Source organism: Muntiacus reevesi, chromosome 4 (assembly GCF_963930625.1).
Source record: "Muntiacus reevesi chromosome 4, mMunRee1.1, whole genome shotgun sequence".
NCBI classification, from domain to species: domain Eukaryota; kingdom Metazoa; phylum Chordata; class Mammalia; order Artiodactyla; family Cervidae; genus Muntiacus; species Muntiacus reevesi.
Window position 1 is genome coordinate 118,865,556 of NC_089252.1, and position 18,989 is coordinate 118,884,544.

The window sequence follows — 18,989 nt, forward strand, 5'->3', positions numbered from 1 at the left end:
TAATAAATGCTTAATTTTAATCAGTGTTATTTTGTATGCTATTGGCTCTTCAGCTAGGTAGAAGACTGCCTTTCTCAAAGCATCCAGATAAGTGTTATCACCATATCCCTCTGGCTCTTGCTTCTCAGTTTCTTTTATTTTTAATTAATTAATTTATTTTAATTGGAGGCTAATTACTTTACAATATTGCCATACATTGACATGAATTTTTTTTTTTTTTGCCATACATTGACATGAATTAGCCATGGTTGTACATGTGTCCCCCATCCTGAACCTCCCTCCAACCTCTCTCCTCATCCCATTCTTCAGGGTTGTCCCAGTGCACAGGCTTTGAGCGCCCCGTTTCATGCATCGAACTTGGACTGGTGATCTATTTCACATATGGTAATATACATGTTTCAATGCTATTCTTTCAAACCATTCCACCCTCACCTTCTCCCATAGAGTCCACAAGTGTGACCTTTATATCTGTGTCTCTTTTGCTGTCTTGCATATAGGGTCATCGTTAACCACCTTTCTAAATTCCACTTATATGCATTAATATACTGTATCGGTGTTTTTCTTTCTGACTTACTTCACTCTGTATAATAGGCTGCAGTTTCATCCACCTCATTAGAACTGCTTTAAATGTGTTCTTTTTAATAGCAATGTTTAATAGTAATATTCCATTGTGTATATGTACCACAACTTTCTTATCCATTCATCTGCCGATGGACATCTAGGTTGCTTCCATATCCTGGCTACTGTAAACAGTGCTGCGATGAACAGTGGGGCACATGTGTCTTTCAATTTTGGTTTTCTGGGTGTGTATGCCCAGCAATGGGTCATATGGGAGCTCTATTTCCAGTTTTTTAAGGAATCTCCACACTGTATCTTCTCCATAGTGGCTGTACTAGTTTGCATTTCCACCAACAGTGTAAGAGGGTACCCTTTTCTCTGCACCCTCTCCAGCATTTATTGTTTGTAGACTTTTTGATAGCAGCCATTCTGACCAGCAGGAGACGGTACCTCACTGTGGTTTTGATTTCCATTTCTCTGATAATGAGTGATGTTGAGCATCTTTTCATGTGTTTGTTAGCCATCTGTATGTCTTCTCTGGAGAAGTGTCTGTCTAGTTCTTTGGCCCATTTTTTGATTGAGTCATTTATTTTTCTGGTATTGAGCTGCATGAGCTGCTTGTATATTTCTAAAATGAAGACAGAAAAAAACAGAAAAAATAAATAAATAAAATGAACACAGGACTCAAGCAATTTATTTTAGTACAAGCAGATCACCATTGCCACCTAGTGGCAAAATGCTAGCAAATTCAATAAGGGGGAATATTGCCCATAAAGGGGTAAATTTTCTACAGCTGTGAATTTAATTCTTTAAGACAAACTGGATATTTGGAAATCTGTGATACATTTTCTATAACAATTTGAATTGGATACAAATATAAGTGGGGGAAATTTAAAAACTGAAAACCACAGAAACATTGCTTGGCAAATACAGCAGTACCAAAAAAAATTTTTTTTTATTTTGCATGAGCCAAACAATTGGGTTTAAACTCAATGCCAAAAATATTTTGGACAGACTTGTGATGTTCATATATCCCTGATATTTTCTAGGGCCTAATCTTCTATGATATCAAATGAGTGTGCTATATGTGTTGAATTCCTTTTGTAGTTATAAAAGTATGGGATAAATCACTATGCTAATTTTAACATGATGAATCTATAGTATTATCTGTCAGAAGCATTTTTCTTAAGGGCAAACCTTAATGACTTCTAAGATTCGTTCCAACTTTTTGATATTTTAAATGCAGCAATATAAGAGGAAAAGAATTAGAAATGTGAATTTGGAGTGTAATTTAAACAGCACAAATGTTATACTAGGATATTAAGTTATATTATTAGATAAGTTAAAATATTAGTACCATACAAAGAACACAGACAATTGCATCATTCAGCTTTACTTTCTGTAAATCAAAACCTATAAGAGAATTCAAAACTGCACAAAACTACTATAATCTATAATATTTAGGCTACTCCTTGCTTTGCTCATTGAAATATGCATGAACTTCAGAGCTATAATTTAGTCAAATGACACCTGTCTTCCAACAACACAGTTCAAATGTTAGTTATCAAGGCGTCTTAACTGTGAGTAATTATATAAGAGCTGCCAACTCTCAGACAGTAAAGAAACTGCCTGCAAAGCAGGAGACCCAGGCTCAAACCCTGGGTCAGAAAGATTCCCTGGAGAAGGGAATGGCACTCCAGTATGATGGGTTTCTCAGGTGGCGCTAGTGGTAAAGAACCCGTCTGCCAAAGCAGGAAACATTAAGAGATGCAGGTTTGATCCCTGGGTTAGGAGGGTCCTCTGGAGGAGGGGATGGCAACCCACTCCAGTATTCTTGCCTGGAGGGTCCTGTGGACAGAGGAGCCTGGAGGGCTACAGTCCATGGGACTGAAAAGAGTCAGACACGACTGAAGTGACTGCATGCCGACTCTTCGGTCCAAATATCACCATGTAAGTAACAGATGAGCCTCGTAATCAGTGATTAACATGTCAGTCTTTTCAAAGTCTGTCAATGCTTGGTCACTGTACATCTGTTACTCAATTCAAACAGAGATAGCAAATTATATTGCCTCCTTGGGTTTCAGGGATAAATTCACTGACATTTCAAAGAAGTACATAATCAAAAGAGGGAATTAGCCCATAAAGATGAAAGTTCAACAAAGAAATAAATGTGATGATGCTGGAAGTGAAAATTGGATGTGAATAGAAGATCTGAAGATGGCAACAGTAAAGCAAAGATAGAAGAGACCTAGGCTAGCAAGAAGGCAAGGGCCATGAATGTAAAAGACAAGGTAAAGTCGCTTCAGTAGGATTCTAATGGACTGTAAATGGGCTGGTTGTACAAGAAACAGGAAAAGGCCCTAGAATGCTGATGCCATGTCCTTTGGAGTAATGCAGCTATGAAGCCAAAGGAACTTAGTCATCACAAATGGATCAAAATAAATGAGGAACAAAAAGAATGACAACACCCAGAGGAAGTGACACCAGAATCAAACCTCACACTAAAGAAACTCTCAGAGATATTTCAAGACTTTGAAAGGACAAAGGACAAAATGGAAGTTAATCCAAACTTAAAAAGAATTTGACAATTCAATTCACCGAGGCATAGAAAAAATGCTTGCTCCGTATAAGTTATATGATGAGAAGGCAAGTAACTGTTCAAACTCCTCTTGATAAGATTTTGACAATGAAATAAAGTACTTTAATGCTCGATGTTTCCAATGTTTTAAATTACAGTGTACTGGATAAATATTAGTTTCACTATTTTTTTCATCTCCTTCGGTTCAGTTCAGTTACTCAGTCATGTCCAACTCTTTGTGACCCCATGGACTGCAGCACGCCAGGCTTCCCTGTCCATCACCAATTCCCAGAGTTTACTCAAATTCATCTTCATTGAGTTGGTGATGCCACCCAACCATCTCATCCTCTGTTGTCTGCTTCTCCTCCTACCCTCAATCTTTCCCAGCATCAGGGTCTTTTCCATTGAAGTCAGATCTTCACATCAGGTGGCCAAAGTAATGGAGTTTCAGCTTCAACATCAGTCCTTCCAATGAACACTCAGAACTGACTTCATTTAGGATGGACTGGTTGGATCTCCTTGCAGTCTAAGGGACTCTCAAGAGTCTTCTCCAACACCACAGTTCAAAAGCATCAATTCTTTGTCACTCAGCTTTCTTTATAGTCCAACTCTCACATCCATACATGACTACTGGAAAAACCATAGCTTTTATCTCCTTACACATTTATAAACCATGGTAAGAGAGTTTTTAATGTTTTGAGAAAACATTTTAAAGGTCACAGAACAATTGTTATTTTCCTATTGATTTGTTAAGATCCTTTGCCCAATTTCAACTTAGTCATTTTCATGGTCTTGCACTATTGTGCAAAACAAGAACTGCATGTATTATTGCCAAAGCCTAAAGTTTTCTTTCACAATTTTCAGTCACTATAAACATGTCATTCAGAAATTGCCACCTTGAATGTGACTATAATAGCTAGTCCCCTTCTAAACCTACTTTATAAATGACTTGTGGTGTCATGACGTAATGTTGAAAGATGTCCTTGCCCCTAACCGAATTAGACACACAGAAGAGCATTATATACCTGGCAGTGGCAACTGAACTACTATACCACTGACTCTTGGGTCCGCGTTCAAGTGATCAGTTATATCCAACAGTTCTTCCTGAGAAACATCCTTAGGTTTTAGAATGATCTCACTACAGATACCTGAAAGAAAAACAAGAACAGAAAGTCACTTGACTAACAAAGATGTGTTTTTTCATTAATGGTTTCTTACACAGTGTTTGATTGGTTCCCTCTGTTCTTGTCCCACTGAAAGAAAAGGCCCTTCTACAAACGTGATGTTCAAAGCACCATCAGGAGGGAACTTTTAAGTGGTACAGATGTTTTCTTATGATTCACATGCATTCTTTGGCCTAGTATTCCATGCGACAAATGGCACTTATTTGTGATGAGCTGCTGTTAATGGATTTGAGGAGAGTAAAAATACCAGTACCACCACTACTGCCACCACCATGAACTAGGCCGGTTAATGTGATTTAAAAAAAAAAAAAAAAAAAAAAAGCCCTTAAAATGTAACAAGTTGCTCTCATGTTTTCCAATAGGACAAGAAATCACACCAATTTGATTTAAAGCAATTTGAAGAAAAAAGAGAGTAAGAAATGAATGTGAATGTTGGGAACTAAATAATCAACAGAATGGCAATAAATAATAATAACACATGTTATTCAAATAGCATTTAGTCGACAGCTATCATTCATAATTATCACACTTTGAAGTAAAACCAGGAAACGTTATCTGGTAACAAGTACAGCTAAAATGCTCCCCACCTACAGCAGCGGCGGCTTTGATCTTCCTCCTGACATATGTGTGGCTTGCTGGGTTATCACCCACTAATATGATACTGAGGTGAGGCCTTCTGTCCCCAAGGGAAACCCAAGAGTCCACACCATGCTGGATTTCTTTCTGGATCTGTTTGGCCATTTCAGTTCCTGAGATAATAATTGCATCATATCTGTGGAAAACAAACAAACAAACAAAAAATATACTACTAAAAAGGCAGTAAGGACTATCCAGCCACATCAATTTAAAGTATGAGAGTGAACAAAACATCTATGATCCCCTAAGCAAGCAACCAAACTTTGATTTTTTTCAGATATATTTGACACTCATTCTTCAGGTTCAGAAATGCATGCATAACTTTTTAAAAGTAGTCCAACTCTGCTTTTTAGTTCTGCATTATGATCTGTCTACAGTATACATTTCTTCAATCACTTTCATATATATGTTTTTTAACGATCAAATCACATACTCAAGACCTAGAATACTGGTTCTATTAAAAGCTCTGCCTTTTTTTTTTTTTCCAGAAGAGACAGATCAGCACAGTTGAGTTAAAACTGGCCCCTATCTTCAAAGCCCCAGACATGTTGTATATACCTGGCCCCATAGCCTTTTGACCCAAAGGCAAAGTCAGTTCACTCTTAATAGTGCATCCAGTACAAAATCCTGAAGTCATGAGCTCTGTACTACACAGCTGCTCTCATTTACTGCAAGAAAAATTGTATCCCACAGCTCTAGGACTCCGTGACAACAGCTCCCAGTACTGCCATGCTTGTCACTGATGGGGATCAGGCCAGGAAGCAAACGGCTGTCTCCCCTTCTCCCCACCCCACCACCCCCAGCACCCTGATCACACCAAGGCATTATTTCTAACAGAACAAACACACAAAACATTACTTCATGGCAGTTTATAAGTGCTTAAGAAGGTAAAATATGCTATACTTTGATAGATGACATAAATTTATCTCTGGAAAGGCACAAAAATGAATGCATTATAGGAAGGCTTTACAGCTTTCCATGATCTCAAATTTAAAAGTGGTGAATTAATATTGCTTCTACTACATGCAGGAGACATAAGAGAAGCGGGTTCAAACCCTGGGTCAGGAAGATCTCCTGGAGGAGGGCATGGCAATCCACTCCAGTGGAGAATCCCACGGACAGAGGAGCCTGATGGGCTACGGTCCCTAGGGTCACAAGGAGTCGGACACGACTGAAGCTACTTAGCACGCATGCACGCACTACTGCATGTTTAGTTTTTAAAGGTATCAGATAAAATAAAAGATAGTTCCATCTGGTGCCCCCGTCCTTTCACTATTGAAAGGTCTGGTGAAAGCATGATCTATAGTGCATGAATATTATACAAAACACTAAATGTAGGTCAATGAATAATATGCAGGAGAAGAAACGGAGGAAAGAAAAACCTTTACCAACTTAATTTTTTCAATCATCTGTACAACTTTTATGTTCTAATGAGAGCAGGCATCATGAATATCAGCCAGCACAAACAAAATGAAAATGTATCACCCCTTCCAAATAAGTTAGCTCCCCTTTCTGACAGGTTGGTGTACACACATGTACAGCCAGATCAAGAATACTATTTCAACCTGGCACCAGTGGTCCACAGGGCTCATCCAGGTTCATGCAATTTTGATGTCAACAATGTTCTGCTAAGAAGTGATCCTGAAATATAGTCTACGTATACATACATCAAAATTGCCTGGGAAGCTTACTGAACTTGCAATTTCTGGATGCCCCCGACACCAGCACCACACCCATGATTCAGGACCCCTGGGGGAGAAGAGACAGCCTGGCAATCTGCACATCTAACAGGCTCCCACAGGTACTCTTATGCATGATCATGTTTGAAAACCACTTCTTCAGTTCAACACAAAAGTGTATTTTAATAATCATGTACCTGCTAAGTCACTTCAGTCGTGTCCGACTCTTTGCAACCCTATGGAGCCCTCCAGGCTCCTCTGTCCATGTGATTCTCCCGGCAAGAATACAGGAGAGGGTTGCCATGCCCTCCTCCAGGGGATCTTCCTGACCCAGGGATCTTATATCTCCTGCATTGGCAGGTGGGTTCTTAACCACTAGCGCCAGGTTCTTAACCTGGGAAGCCCCAATAATAATCATAAGCATGGGTAAACAAGTAACTTGTTTTGGTATTGGGGTGAAACTGCCCTCATAGAATGAGTTAGGAGGTATCCATCCCTCTTCACATTTCCAGAAGAGTTTGTGCAGAATCGGTTTTATTTCTCTCTTAAATGTTTGGTGGAATTCACTTGTGAAGCTCTCTGGCCCTGGGCTTTCTTTGTGGTAGGGTTTAAGACTACAAATTTAAATTTTTTAATACAAAGGGCTCTTTAGGTTATCTATCATTTCTTGAGTGACCTTTTGTAGTTTGTATCTTTGTACATTCTAATAATTGGTATGAATACATAATTATTAGACTAAATAAAGATAAAATACATTCACTTTTGAGTTCAATTTTATTCTTCAGGATTAAGAAACAAATTTTTTTCACTATTTATTTTGAATTCCTGATGCTCATTTGTTATTGATTTATTTAAGTGGACTTTTAATACTAAGGGCCTTCCCAGGTAGCACAATGGTAAAGAATCTGCCTGATAATGCAGGAGACGCAAGAGATGTGGATTTGATCTCTGGGTTGAGAAGATCCCCTGGAAAAGGAAACAGCAACCCAGTCCGGTATTCTTGCCTGGGAAATTCCATGGGCAGAGGGACCTGGTGTGCTACATATAGTCCATGGGATTGCAAAGAGTCAGATACGACTGAGCACGCGCGCGCACGCGCGCACACACACACACACACACACACACACACACACACACATTAATACTGAGAGAACAAGGACCTCCTATATTAACAAGTACTAAGGGCCTGCAGATATGGCAAACAATTTCAGCGAGATTTGTTTATAAGAGGTAGCAAAAAATATAATAAAATAAATAATAAAATAAGTAGTAAAAAAAATACTTTCCAAAAATTAAGTTGTGTCAACAATATTCAGATAGGCAAAATACTCTACTTTAGAGGCGAGTTTATCTGCTAACATACATCTGAAGTCACTTTAAAGAAGTGACTTCAGATGTAAAGAACATACATTTGTATTTTAAAATATAAAACCATCTGAGCTCCATGTTACATTTTAACAGCATATGACTAGCAATGCAGCTGCTTACATGTTTTATTAGCCAATTCTCTATTAAATACAGTGATTTATACATAGATTATTGTGAAACTGGCAACACTGGACATAATTCAGGATAATTACGGCCTAGAAACTACAAAACTGTGTAAGCTTGAGAATGTCAGATATGATAATGGCATAAAGTGATTCCTGACTTCAAAAAAGACAATCTGTTTGCAGATTAAACTTGATTGCACCTTTTCTGTTGGAGGCTGAGGTGACAGGGCTTACTTTACATGATAGCACTGATGTGCTAAATTGGCTTCCTAATTACAGCTGACATGGCATAGCCTGGCCTAGCTGGTGTTTAAGGGTAAACACCCATTTGATTGTCACTCAATTATAAAGAGGAACTTGGAGCATTTTCAGGCACAGCTGGTCCATCCCACCGATTTCCCCAGTCACTGGAGAGGCTGAGCAAGTCTGGTTCTGTTGGAGACACTTTAGGGATAAATGAAACAACCCCAAATTAGTGGAGGGCCAATGCAAGATGTCTGCATCACTCTACCTGCTACAAGTACTGGTAAACACACACATTAAGAGCTCACATAGACCTCAGTGAATAAAGAAATGAGATTTTTTTCAAGATGCATATTGTTGAAAAATGTTAAATGTCAGCAACAACTCAAATGTTCGGCCACAGAGGCACACGGCTCCTAAGAATCCACCTTCAGATCTCGGTCCCTGCCAGTCCATTCTCCACACTGCAGTCAGAGAAATTTTCCAGATGGAAACATGCCAGCTCCCTGCACTACATACCCATTTTTTAAATTAACTTAATAAATAAATATGGAAAACTGCTTCTAGGCACCAGGAATACAAATAATAGTGCACAAAACAAATTACTTCCACAGAAACTATATTTGTTCTTGAAAAAGATATAAGCAAATATTTAAAGCAAATATTTAATGTATTATGTGTGAGAAATAGAAAGAAAAGGCATATGCAGAGGCCAGAATTACCATTTTCCATAAGAAGGTTAAAATGTCACTTCTCTGATTAATAGGGTAACACCTGAGCGTGAATAAAGAAGTGAAGGCATATGTTTTGTGGTTACCTGGAGAAAAGAATTTAGGCTACAGGAAGTACACAGCGAGTACAAAGGACTTGAAGCTGGAGCATGCCTGGTATGTTTGAGGAATAGCAACGAGGCCAGTGGCTGCAGTGGAAAGAAAAAATGGGTCAGAACAGGATGTAAAGTCAGAGAAGGAGTGTGATCTCAGATCACATCGTACTCCAGGCCTTTGGAAAGACACTGGCTTTTACTGTGAGAAAGCAAGCATTTGAAGATTTGAGGAGTGCTATGACCTGATTTTCATTATTCAGTGATAACTGGTTAAAATGTGGAGACTCTATAGGAGGAAGCAGGGAGGTGAGGACACCAGTGAAGAGACTAGTGTGGAATCTCGGTCAAGAGATGCTGGTGGCTTGGGCATGGTGGGTGGAGCAGGCAGTCAAGGTGCTGAGAGCAGTCTGATTCTGAATCTATCTTGAGGGTGGAGCCACTGGGATTTACTGAGATAGAGTATAGGGTGTAAAGGAAACAGAACAAGTCAAACATGGCTTTCTTCGGCTTCATGGTGCTGACCAAGTCCCACAGTACACACAGCTGAATTTCAATTTATCACTTGTGCTAGTTTCTCATTTCTGGGCCTTCACATACACTATTCCTTTGACCTAAAACACTCTTCATCCTCCTCCTCACTTCTCTAACATCCCTGCCAAATCTACTCCTCATTCATTCCCACACAGTCCTCAAGTCTCAGCTTGGAAGGCAATCTGGGAAATGTCCTCTGACACTTTCAACCTGGGGATCTGCCTCCGTTAAGAGTGCCCACAGCACCCAGCTCTTACCCTCATGTAGAGTCTGAAGTCCTTATTAAAATTATTGTTTCCCTCGCAACACTCTAAGCTGTGTAGGGCAGGAAGCTTATATTTACTATGATATCCTTAATACTTAAGAGTATTTTTCACACTGTGTTTATCAAATATTTGTGGGATTATCAAAGTTAAGTTGTTTATTGTATTACAATTTGTTGGGGTTAATGTGTAGCCACTGAAAATAACTATAAAAAGAACAACACATTAAAATGTTTGCATAAATTAAGTGAAGAAATTAAATGAAAAACTATAGGTATATAATAAAATGGTGAGATGGGTAGTATTCTGGATATTTATCTATCTTAAAATGGTATCAAAACAGATCCTGAATTAAATTAAAAGTGAGTAAATGCAAAATCTATATGAAACATATGAAAAGAAAAAAATAGTAAAATTAACAACCTTAGTACCCAGTCTAAGAAAAATACTATCATCCTCATTGAAATTGTATGCATTGAAACCCTCCCCGATCAAAACCTTATCTTCTCCTAGAGAGTTAAACACAATCCTGAAATTGGAATTTATAATTCCATTTCTTTCCTTTATCATTTAAACTAATGTTTGTATCTCTAAACATTAGAAATATAATCATATACATTATATGCTACATAATGTAACATAATAACATATAGCATATATACTATACATAATGTACATCAATATATGAGCTACATTATATATCTCACATTTATATATGATATAAATATAAAACATAATATCTCTCTAAGGTTTACACCTAGGAATGAGATTGCTAGATTATAGGATACATTTATATGTGTTCAGTTTATGTCACCTTATTTTCAAAGTGGTTGCACTAGTTCATACATCCACTAGTAGTGTCTAAGAATTTCTACTTCCTTGAGATTGCCAAAGTTTTTACATAACACATTAGTTTAATGGCATTTTGTTGTAGTTTAAATGTGTGTTTCCCTAATTACTAGAGGTTGAATTTCTTATAGGTTTATTAGCCATCTGGAGTTCCTCTTTTACTGAATGCCTGTTCATCTCTATTGACCATTTTTCTAATGGATTATTAGCTGTGCCTAATCCGTAGCAGTTGTTTATACATTCTGAACACTAATCTCATAACAGTGAGGAATTGAGTATTTCCTGCCATATCAGTAAACAAGGATGTCACAGTCATCAGGGATTCCAGCCCTCCAGGGCACTCAGGAGGGAGAAGAAGACCTGTGCATTCTGGTAGCCATCAGACCGCAATGCAGCCACTCTCTATGGTGAGCACCAAGGAACGAGGATGTGAAGACTCACAGGAGGCTGGCCCCAGAGAGCTGAGATGCATTTGAAAGGAGTGATTCCAGTGAACCCAGATTCTTGCATTTTCCCATACACAGAAAAGTGCTAAATTCCTTAACTTGAGATATCTGGTTTTCTTTAATTCAAAAAAATACTTTTGATGTTCAGACTACTTGTTCTTTGTTTCAAACTTCTATATAACCTGACTCCTATCTCCACATCCTTGGAGAAGTTCTCTCAGGGACACTTAAGATGCTGCCTCCTGGGATTAAGTACTAAAAATTTCTGCCAAATAAAACATAACTCTCAACTTTTAGGATATGACTGTTTTTTAAGTCTACATCAGTTAATATCTGTGTATCAAGTATCACCAGTATATGGTTTGACTTTTCACTTATTTTACAGTTACTTTTGATGGCAAGTTCGTAATTCTAATGTGAAAACCATCTTTGCCTCTAGAGCTTGCACTTCTTGTCTCTTAAGAAAACCTTCATCATCTCTGACAAAATGTATTTGACAGAACACATCAGGACTCACAGTTGATGAGATAGATTGGCTAAGGAATTGCCAGGAACTTTCTGAGACGCTATAGGCTAGATCTAAAAATCTTACTGGGCTTAACTAAAACCTCTAAAAAGTGGTTCTGCCAAGCCTCAGTTAAGAATCACTGTTTTACACCCCCATCATTCTCATAGTAAAAATCCCCATTCTAGTATTCCTGATAGGTGGTCAACTACCTTTGTAACCAAGCAGGAGCCCATGAGGCCTTCCCAGTACAGGCTTTCCCCCGTATCTTTTGCATTAGCTCCTCTCTGAAGTACCTATATAATAATATTTGAACCACATTTCCTGAGCTGTTTTGCAGATGTTAAAAAACCTCCTTCATGCTAACAAATGAAAGATGTTAACTATTTGACAATGATGAACACATAGTCCCAGGCCACCAAGAACCTAAGGACCGATCATGCTAACCCCTGGGATACCACCCTCCTACCTCATCATCAGCCAATCAGAAAATTGTGCATGAGCTGATCACAGACCCTGAGACACTCCACCTCCCTCACTTGGCTTTTAAAAGTGCTCTGCTGAAACTCTTCGGGGAACTTGCTGCTTTTTAGGGCATGAACCACCCATCTCTTTGCATTGCCTTGCGATAAACCTTTCTCTGCTCCCAAATCCTATGTTTCAACTAGTTTGACATCATTATGCATCAGGCATGTGAACCTGCATTAACACTTTCAATATAAAGAAACCTATAAAGAAACCTATGAAGCACATGTATATGCTTGAAACTGGTCATGGGGCATGTATCCATAAGTATGCAAACAAGCATACGATCTACCAACTAGGGCTCTTTGCGAGCCCACGGACTGCAGCCTGCCAAGAGTAAGAATATTGGAGTGGGTTGCCATTTCCTCCTTCAGGGAATCTTCCCGACCCAGGCATGGAACCCATATCTCCTCTATTTCCTGCATTTCAGGCAGATTCTTTAGCTGCTGAGCCATGGAGAAAGCCCAAAAGTATAAATTGATAACAAACTAACAAGTATTGTACACACAGGCTCAGTTATTATAACCAAATTACAAAGCTATTGTGAAGAAGTCTGTATTGCATACAAAAAAATTATTTCATCACAGCAGAATGTACTCTCTTCACTGCCTATATGATTTAAAAACAAGTGTTTAAAAATATATTTTGTAAACGAGCCAATCTACTGGAAAATATTAACATATTCAAGAAAATAGGCCAGACAAGGGTGGAAGGAGGACTTCAGATTTGAAGCATCTAGTGAACTGCAAATACTGAAACCAAAGCTTACAATAGAAACGTATCACTTCCCTCCAAAAGGAGGTACTGAGCTAATTAAACAATGATCCCTCAAGCATTATACAAGCATTTTTTAAATTCTATTGCTGAGGGTTGAATTGTGTCCCCAAAAAGATATGTTCAAACCCTAATCCCTGGAACCCATGGCTGTGATCGTATATGGAAATAAGGAATCTGCAGATATAACTAAGATACAGGATGGAGTCACACGGGAGTTCAGTGACCATAAATACTTTTGTCCTTATAAAAAGACAGAGAGAACTCCACATGAAGACAGAGGCAAGATGGCCACATGGCTACAGACACAAAGTTGGAGTCATAGAGTCCTAAGCCAAAGAAAACCAAGGATTGCCAGCAACGACAGGCTAAGAGAGTGGGGTTCTGTGGGTTCTCTTGATTTCAGACTCCTGGCCTCTTTAAGTTGCTGCTGTTTTAAACTGACGGGGTTCAGGTCAGGATGCCCCAAGATGTGACACTCTAACATGGAGATTATTCCCACCTGAAAACAACCAAGGCCCAAGAAATTTGGGACAAAAGTTTTGAACTTCTCCCAAATGCCTAAGAAAACTTTAAGAATTGGAATTCCAGTTCCAAGAAGAAGCTGTCACCACAGATAACCATACTAAAGTATGAACTAGGTGTGGTGGGCAGGGAGGAACCTAGCAAGGCCGGTTTGATCAAAGTTCCCTCTGGGTCCCTCTGTCTCTAGATGGCCCAGGAAACATTTGTTCACCAAACATTAACTCTTTTCATCTTCCTGTGAATTACCTTACTTCTTTTTGAAGTCCTAGACACTTACCTTCTTCTCCTTAGTCCAGAATAATATATATACCTCATCTTGCCTGCCTTCAGAATTCTTCATGTTTATGTAAATTCCTCATATATAGTTTAAAAATTTGATTTTTTTTTCTGGTTAATCTGCCTTCTCTCATTTCAACTGCCAGCTCAAAGAACTGAGAGGAAAAAGAGGAGAGTATCCCCTCCTCTACAAATCCATCTAATATGTGGTACTTTGTTTATGGCAGCCTTACTAAACAAATACATCTTTAATCCCAATTTAAAGTATCTCAATTTAAAGGGATGGAGCCAAAGTAAAAACAATACCTAGTTGTGGATGTGACTGGTGTTAGAAGCAAGGTCCAATTCTGTAAAGAGAAATAGTGCATAGAAACCTGGAATGTTAGGTCCATGAATCGAGGCAAACTGAAAGTGGTCAAACAGGAGATGGGAAGAGTGAACATCAACATTCTAGGAATCAGCAAACTAAGATGGACTGGAATGGGTGAATTTAACTCAGATGACCATTATACCTACTACTGTGGGCAGGAATCCCTTAGAAGAAATGGAGTAGCCATCATAGTCAACAAAAGAGTCTGAAATGCAATACTTGGATGCAATCTCAAAAAAGACAGTATGATCTCTGTTCGTTTCCAAGGCAAACCATCCAAAATCACGGTAATCCAAGTCTATGCCCTGACCAGTAACGCTGAAAAAGCTGAAGTTGAACGGTTCTATGAAGACCTACAAGACCTTTTAGAACTAACACCCAAAAAAGATGTCCTTTTCTTTATAGGGGACTGGAATTCAAAAGTAGGAAGTCAGGAAATACCTAAAGTAACAGGCAAATTTGGCCTTGGAGTACAGAAAGAAGCAGGGCAAAGGATAATAGTTTTGCCAAGAGAACGCACTGGTCATATCAAACACCATTTTCCAACAACACAAAAGTCTCTACACATGGACATCACCAGATGGTCAACACCGAAATCAGATTGATTATATTCTTTGCAGCCAAAGATGGAGAAGCTCTATACAGTCAGCAAAAACAAGACTGGGAGTTGACTGTGGCTCAGGTCGTGAACCCCTTATTGCTAAATTCAGACTTAAATTGAAGAAAATGGGGAAAACCACTAGACCATTCAGGTATGACCTAAATCAAATCCCTTATGATTATACAGTGGAAGTGAGAAACAGATTTAAGGGACTAGATCTGACAGAGTACCTGATGAACTATGGACGGAGGTTCGTGACATTGTACAGGAGACAGGGATCAAGACCATTCCCAAGAAAAAGAAATGCAAAAAAAGCAAAATGGCTGTCTGAGGAGGCCTTACAAATAGCTGTGAAAAGAAGAGAAGTGAAAAGCAAAAGAGAAAAGGAAAGATATACCCATTTGAATGCAGAGTTCCCAAGAATAGCCAGGAGAGATAAGAAAGCCTTCCTCAGCAGTCAATGCAAGGAAATAGTGGAAAACAATAGAACAGGAAAGATTAGAGATCTCTTCAAGAAAATTAGAGATACCAAGGGAACATTTCATGCAATGATGGGCTCAATAAAGGACAGAAATGGTATGGACCTAACAGAAGCAGAAGATATTAAGAAGAGGTGGCAAGAATACACAGAAGAACTATACGAAAGAGATCTTCATGACCCAGATAATCATGATAGCGTGATCACTCCACTAGAGCCAGACATGCTGGAATGTGAAGTCAAGTGGGCCTTAGGAAGCATCACTACAAACAAAGCTAGAGGAGGTGATGGAGTTCCAGTTGAGCTATTTCATATCCTGAAAGATGATGCTGTGAAAGTGCTGCACTCAATATGCCAGCATATTTGGAAAACTCAGCAGTGGCCACAGGACTGGAGGAGGTCAGTTTTCATTCCAATCCCAAAGAAAGGCAAACCCCAAAAATGCTCAAACTACTGCACAATTGCACTCATCTCACATGCTATATTTCTCACAAGAAATAATGCTCAAAATTCTCCAAGCCAGGCTTCAGCAGTACGTGAACCTTGAACTTCCAGGTGTTCAAGCTGGTTTTCGAAAAGGTAGAGGAACCAGAGATCAAATTGCCAACATCCACTGGATCATTGAAAAAGCAAGAGAGTTCCAGAAAAGCATCTATTTCTGCTTTATTAACTATGCCAAAGCCTTTGACTGTGTGGATCACAATAAACTGTGGAAAATTCTGAAAGAGATGGGAATACCAGACCACCTGACCTACCTCTTGAGAAACCTGTATGCAGGTCAGGGAGCAACAGTTAGAACTGGACGTGGAACAACATACTGGTTCCAAATAGGAAAAGGAGTACATCAAGGATGTATACTGTCACCCTGCTTATTTAACTTATATGCAGAGTACATCATGAGAAACACTGGACTGGATGAAGCACAAGCTGGAATCAAGATTGCCGGGAGAAATATCAATAACCTCAGATATGCAGATGACACCACCCTTACGGCAGAAAGTGTAGAACTAAAAAGCCTCTTGATGACAGTGAAAGAGGAGAGTGAAAAAGTTGGTTTAAAGCTCAACATTCAGAAAACTAAGATCATGGCATCCAGTTCCATCACTTCATGGCAAATAGACGGGGAAACAGTGGAAACAGTGGCTGACTTCATTTTTTGGTGCTCCAAAATCACTGCAGATGGTGACTGCAGTCATGAAATTAAAAGACGCTTACTCCTTGGAAGGAAAGTTATGACTAACCTGGACAGCATATTAAAAAGCAGAGACATTACTTTTTCAACAAAAGTCCATGTAGTCAAGGCTATGGTTTTTCCAGTAGTCATGTATGAATGTGAGAGTTGGACTATAAGAAACCTGAGTGCTGAAGAATTGATGCTTTTGAACTGTGGTGTTGGAGAAGACTCTTGAGAGTCCCTTGGAATGCAAGGAGATGCAACCAGTCCATCCTAAAGGAAATCAGTCCTGGGTGTTCATTGGAAGGACTGATGTTGAAGCTGAAACGCCAATATTTTGGCCACCTGATGTGAAGAGCTGACTCATTTGAAAAGACCCTGATGTTGGGAAAGATTGAAGGCAGGAGGAGAAGGAGAGGACAGAGAATGAGATGACTGAATGGCATCACCAACTCAACTGACATGAGTTTGTGTAAACTCCGGAAGTTGGTGATGCACATGGAGGCCTGGAGTGTTGCAGTCCATGGGGTTGCAAAGAGTCAGCCACAACTGAGTGATTGAACTGAACTGAATTTGTGGTAAGAACTTTTGATGAATCTCCCGTTTTTCACTGAGTAAGTGTCAGTGAAGACTTCTGACAAAACTTGGCCTCCTTGAGGAGCGAATGGCAAACCATTCCAGTATTCTTGCCACAAGAACCCCGCGAACAGTACGAAAAGACAAAGAATATGACATCAGAAGATGAGCCCACAGGTCAGAAGGTGTTCAATATGCTACTATGGTAGAGCAGAGGGGAATTACTAGTAACTCCAGAAATAATGAAGCAGCTGGGCCAAAGCCAAAATGATGTTCAGTTGTGGATGTGTCTGGTGGTGAAAGTAAAGTCTAAGGCTAAAGGACAATATCGCATAGGAACGAGGACTGTTAGGTCCATGAATCAAGGTAAATTGGATGTGGTCAACCAGGAGATGGCAAGAGTGAACATCAACATCTTAGGAATCAGTGAACTAAAATGAATGAAAATAGGCAAATTTAATTGAGATGACCATCTACTACTCTGAGCAAGAATCCCTTAGAAGAAATGGAGTAGCCCTCATTTAACAAGAATCTGAAATGCAGTACTGGAGTGTGATCGTACTTTTTTAACTCTTAAAAATGTGGTTTCATCAAAAAATTATACAGTGAGAAAGCCATTAATACAAATCAAAAGTGAAGTCAATTTGACCCTTAGATATCTTTCATACAATGCACCGTCATTACTTGCTCAGGTGACATCTCCTCCAAAGGCAGGAACTTTGCAAGTCACCCCCAAAGAAGGCAAGACAAGGAGCTCTCCTTTTCAGCAGTTTATTCTCCCCTTATTGCTGAGCTAGCACTGAAAGTCCCTTCATTAGGAAAGAATATGTCACAATGGAGCGGCCAGGGAGGAGAGTTAGCAGTCGGGCAGCACAACACATTACAAATTACTCACCCAAAGCCAGAAGTCCTGAGAGGCAGCCCTGTTCACCCTTAAAAGCTGGCCAACTTACTTTACTGCTTTCAAAGGCATGCAATTTCCTCATGTATATAATGGGAATATCCTCTGTTGACCTTATATAAGCAGCTTTGACTAAGAGTTGATTGGCTCATTTGTAAAAATGGCTTTCCTAGTTTCTGTTAAGTAATAGATGGAGAAATGTTCAGAGACCCAGAAGTAATACAGGACTAAAAAGCCCTCAGGGCTTCCCCGGTGGCTCAGTGGTAAAGAATCCACCCGCTAATGCAAGAGACGTGGCTTCTATCCCTGGGTGGGGAAGATCCCCTGGAGAAGGAATTGGCAACCCACTTCAGTATTTTTGCCTGGAGAATCCCATGGACAGAGGAGCCTGGTGGGCTACAGTCCATCGGGTCACAAAGAGTCAGACACAACTTAGCAACTAAACACCAACAAAAAGTCGGCAACGTTTAGTGTTGTTTCTGTGAACTTGTCCACTTACCTATTCACTTTCCAGAAAACATACTACAGCCATCCTAATCTATGGTTCCTAGCACTAAATTAAGTGTTTAATTAGCTAAAACAAAGTAACAAACAGGAGGGGAAAAAAATCACCTCTTTTCTTGTGCATCAAAATACTCATTCACAAAATAGTAAAACAAAGCCCACTCACAAACAACAATATATTTAATTTGTATACTTGACATCTTGCTTCTGCATCTATAATCTCACTTTCAACCACAACTTTAATTAGAGCTGTAATAAACTGTTTTATGATCTAAAAAGATGAAAAAGCCTAATACAGTCATTAGCAATTAAAGTATCTCTGCAGGTCCTAGGGCAAAATTTGAAGATTCTGGGGTTCAAATTAACAATAGTAACAAAACAAACTCAAGGGAACCAGGGCAAAATTACATATGGAATAAAACCAATCACTAACTAGTACAAGGGAGCCTTTCAAAGCAAGTGAATTTTTTTAAGTAAATTAATATTTAAAAATG

At 39.2% G+C, this 18,989-nt stretch overlaps 1 protein-coding gene across 8 annotated transcripts in view; it reads right to left on the reverse strand.

Annotated features, from left to right (window-relative positions):
- LOC136166984 (bifunctional methylenetetrahydrofolate dehydrogenase/cyclohydrolase 2, mitochondrial-like) overlaps positions 1-18,989 on the reverse strand; it is a 25,133-nt gene continuing 6,144 nt past the window's right edge. For 5 of the 8 annotated variants that reach the window (XM_065934070.1, XM_065934072.1, XM_065934071.1 and 2 more), the window contains 3 exons: positions 4,908-5,092; positions 4,162-4,284; positions 1-1,186 (listed from right to left, as the gene is read on the reverse strand). In XM_065934070.1, the coding sequence (XP_065790142.1) occupies positions 852-1,186; positions 4,162-4,284; positions 4,908-5,092 (643 nt within the window). In that variant the 3' untranslated portion in view covers positions 1-851. Of the gene's footprint in view, positions 1,187-4,161; positions 4,285-4,907; positions 5,093-9,188; positions 10,201-18,989 lie in introns of those variants that run through there. The other 3 variants (XM_065934074.1, XR_010663032.1, XM_065934077.1) reach the window with 3 other exon arrangements.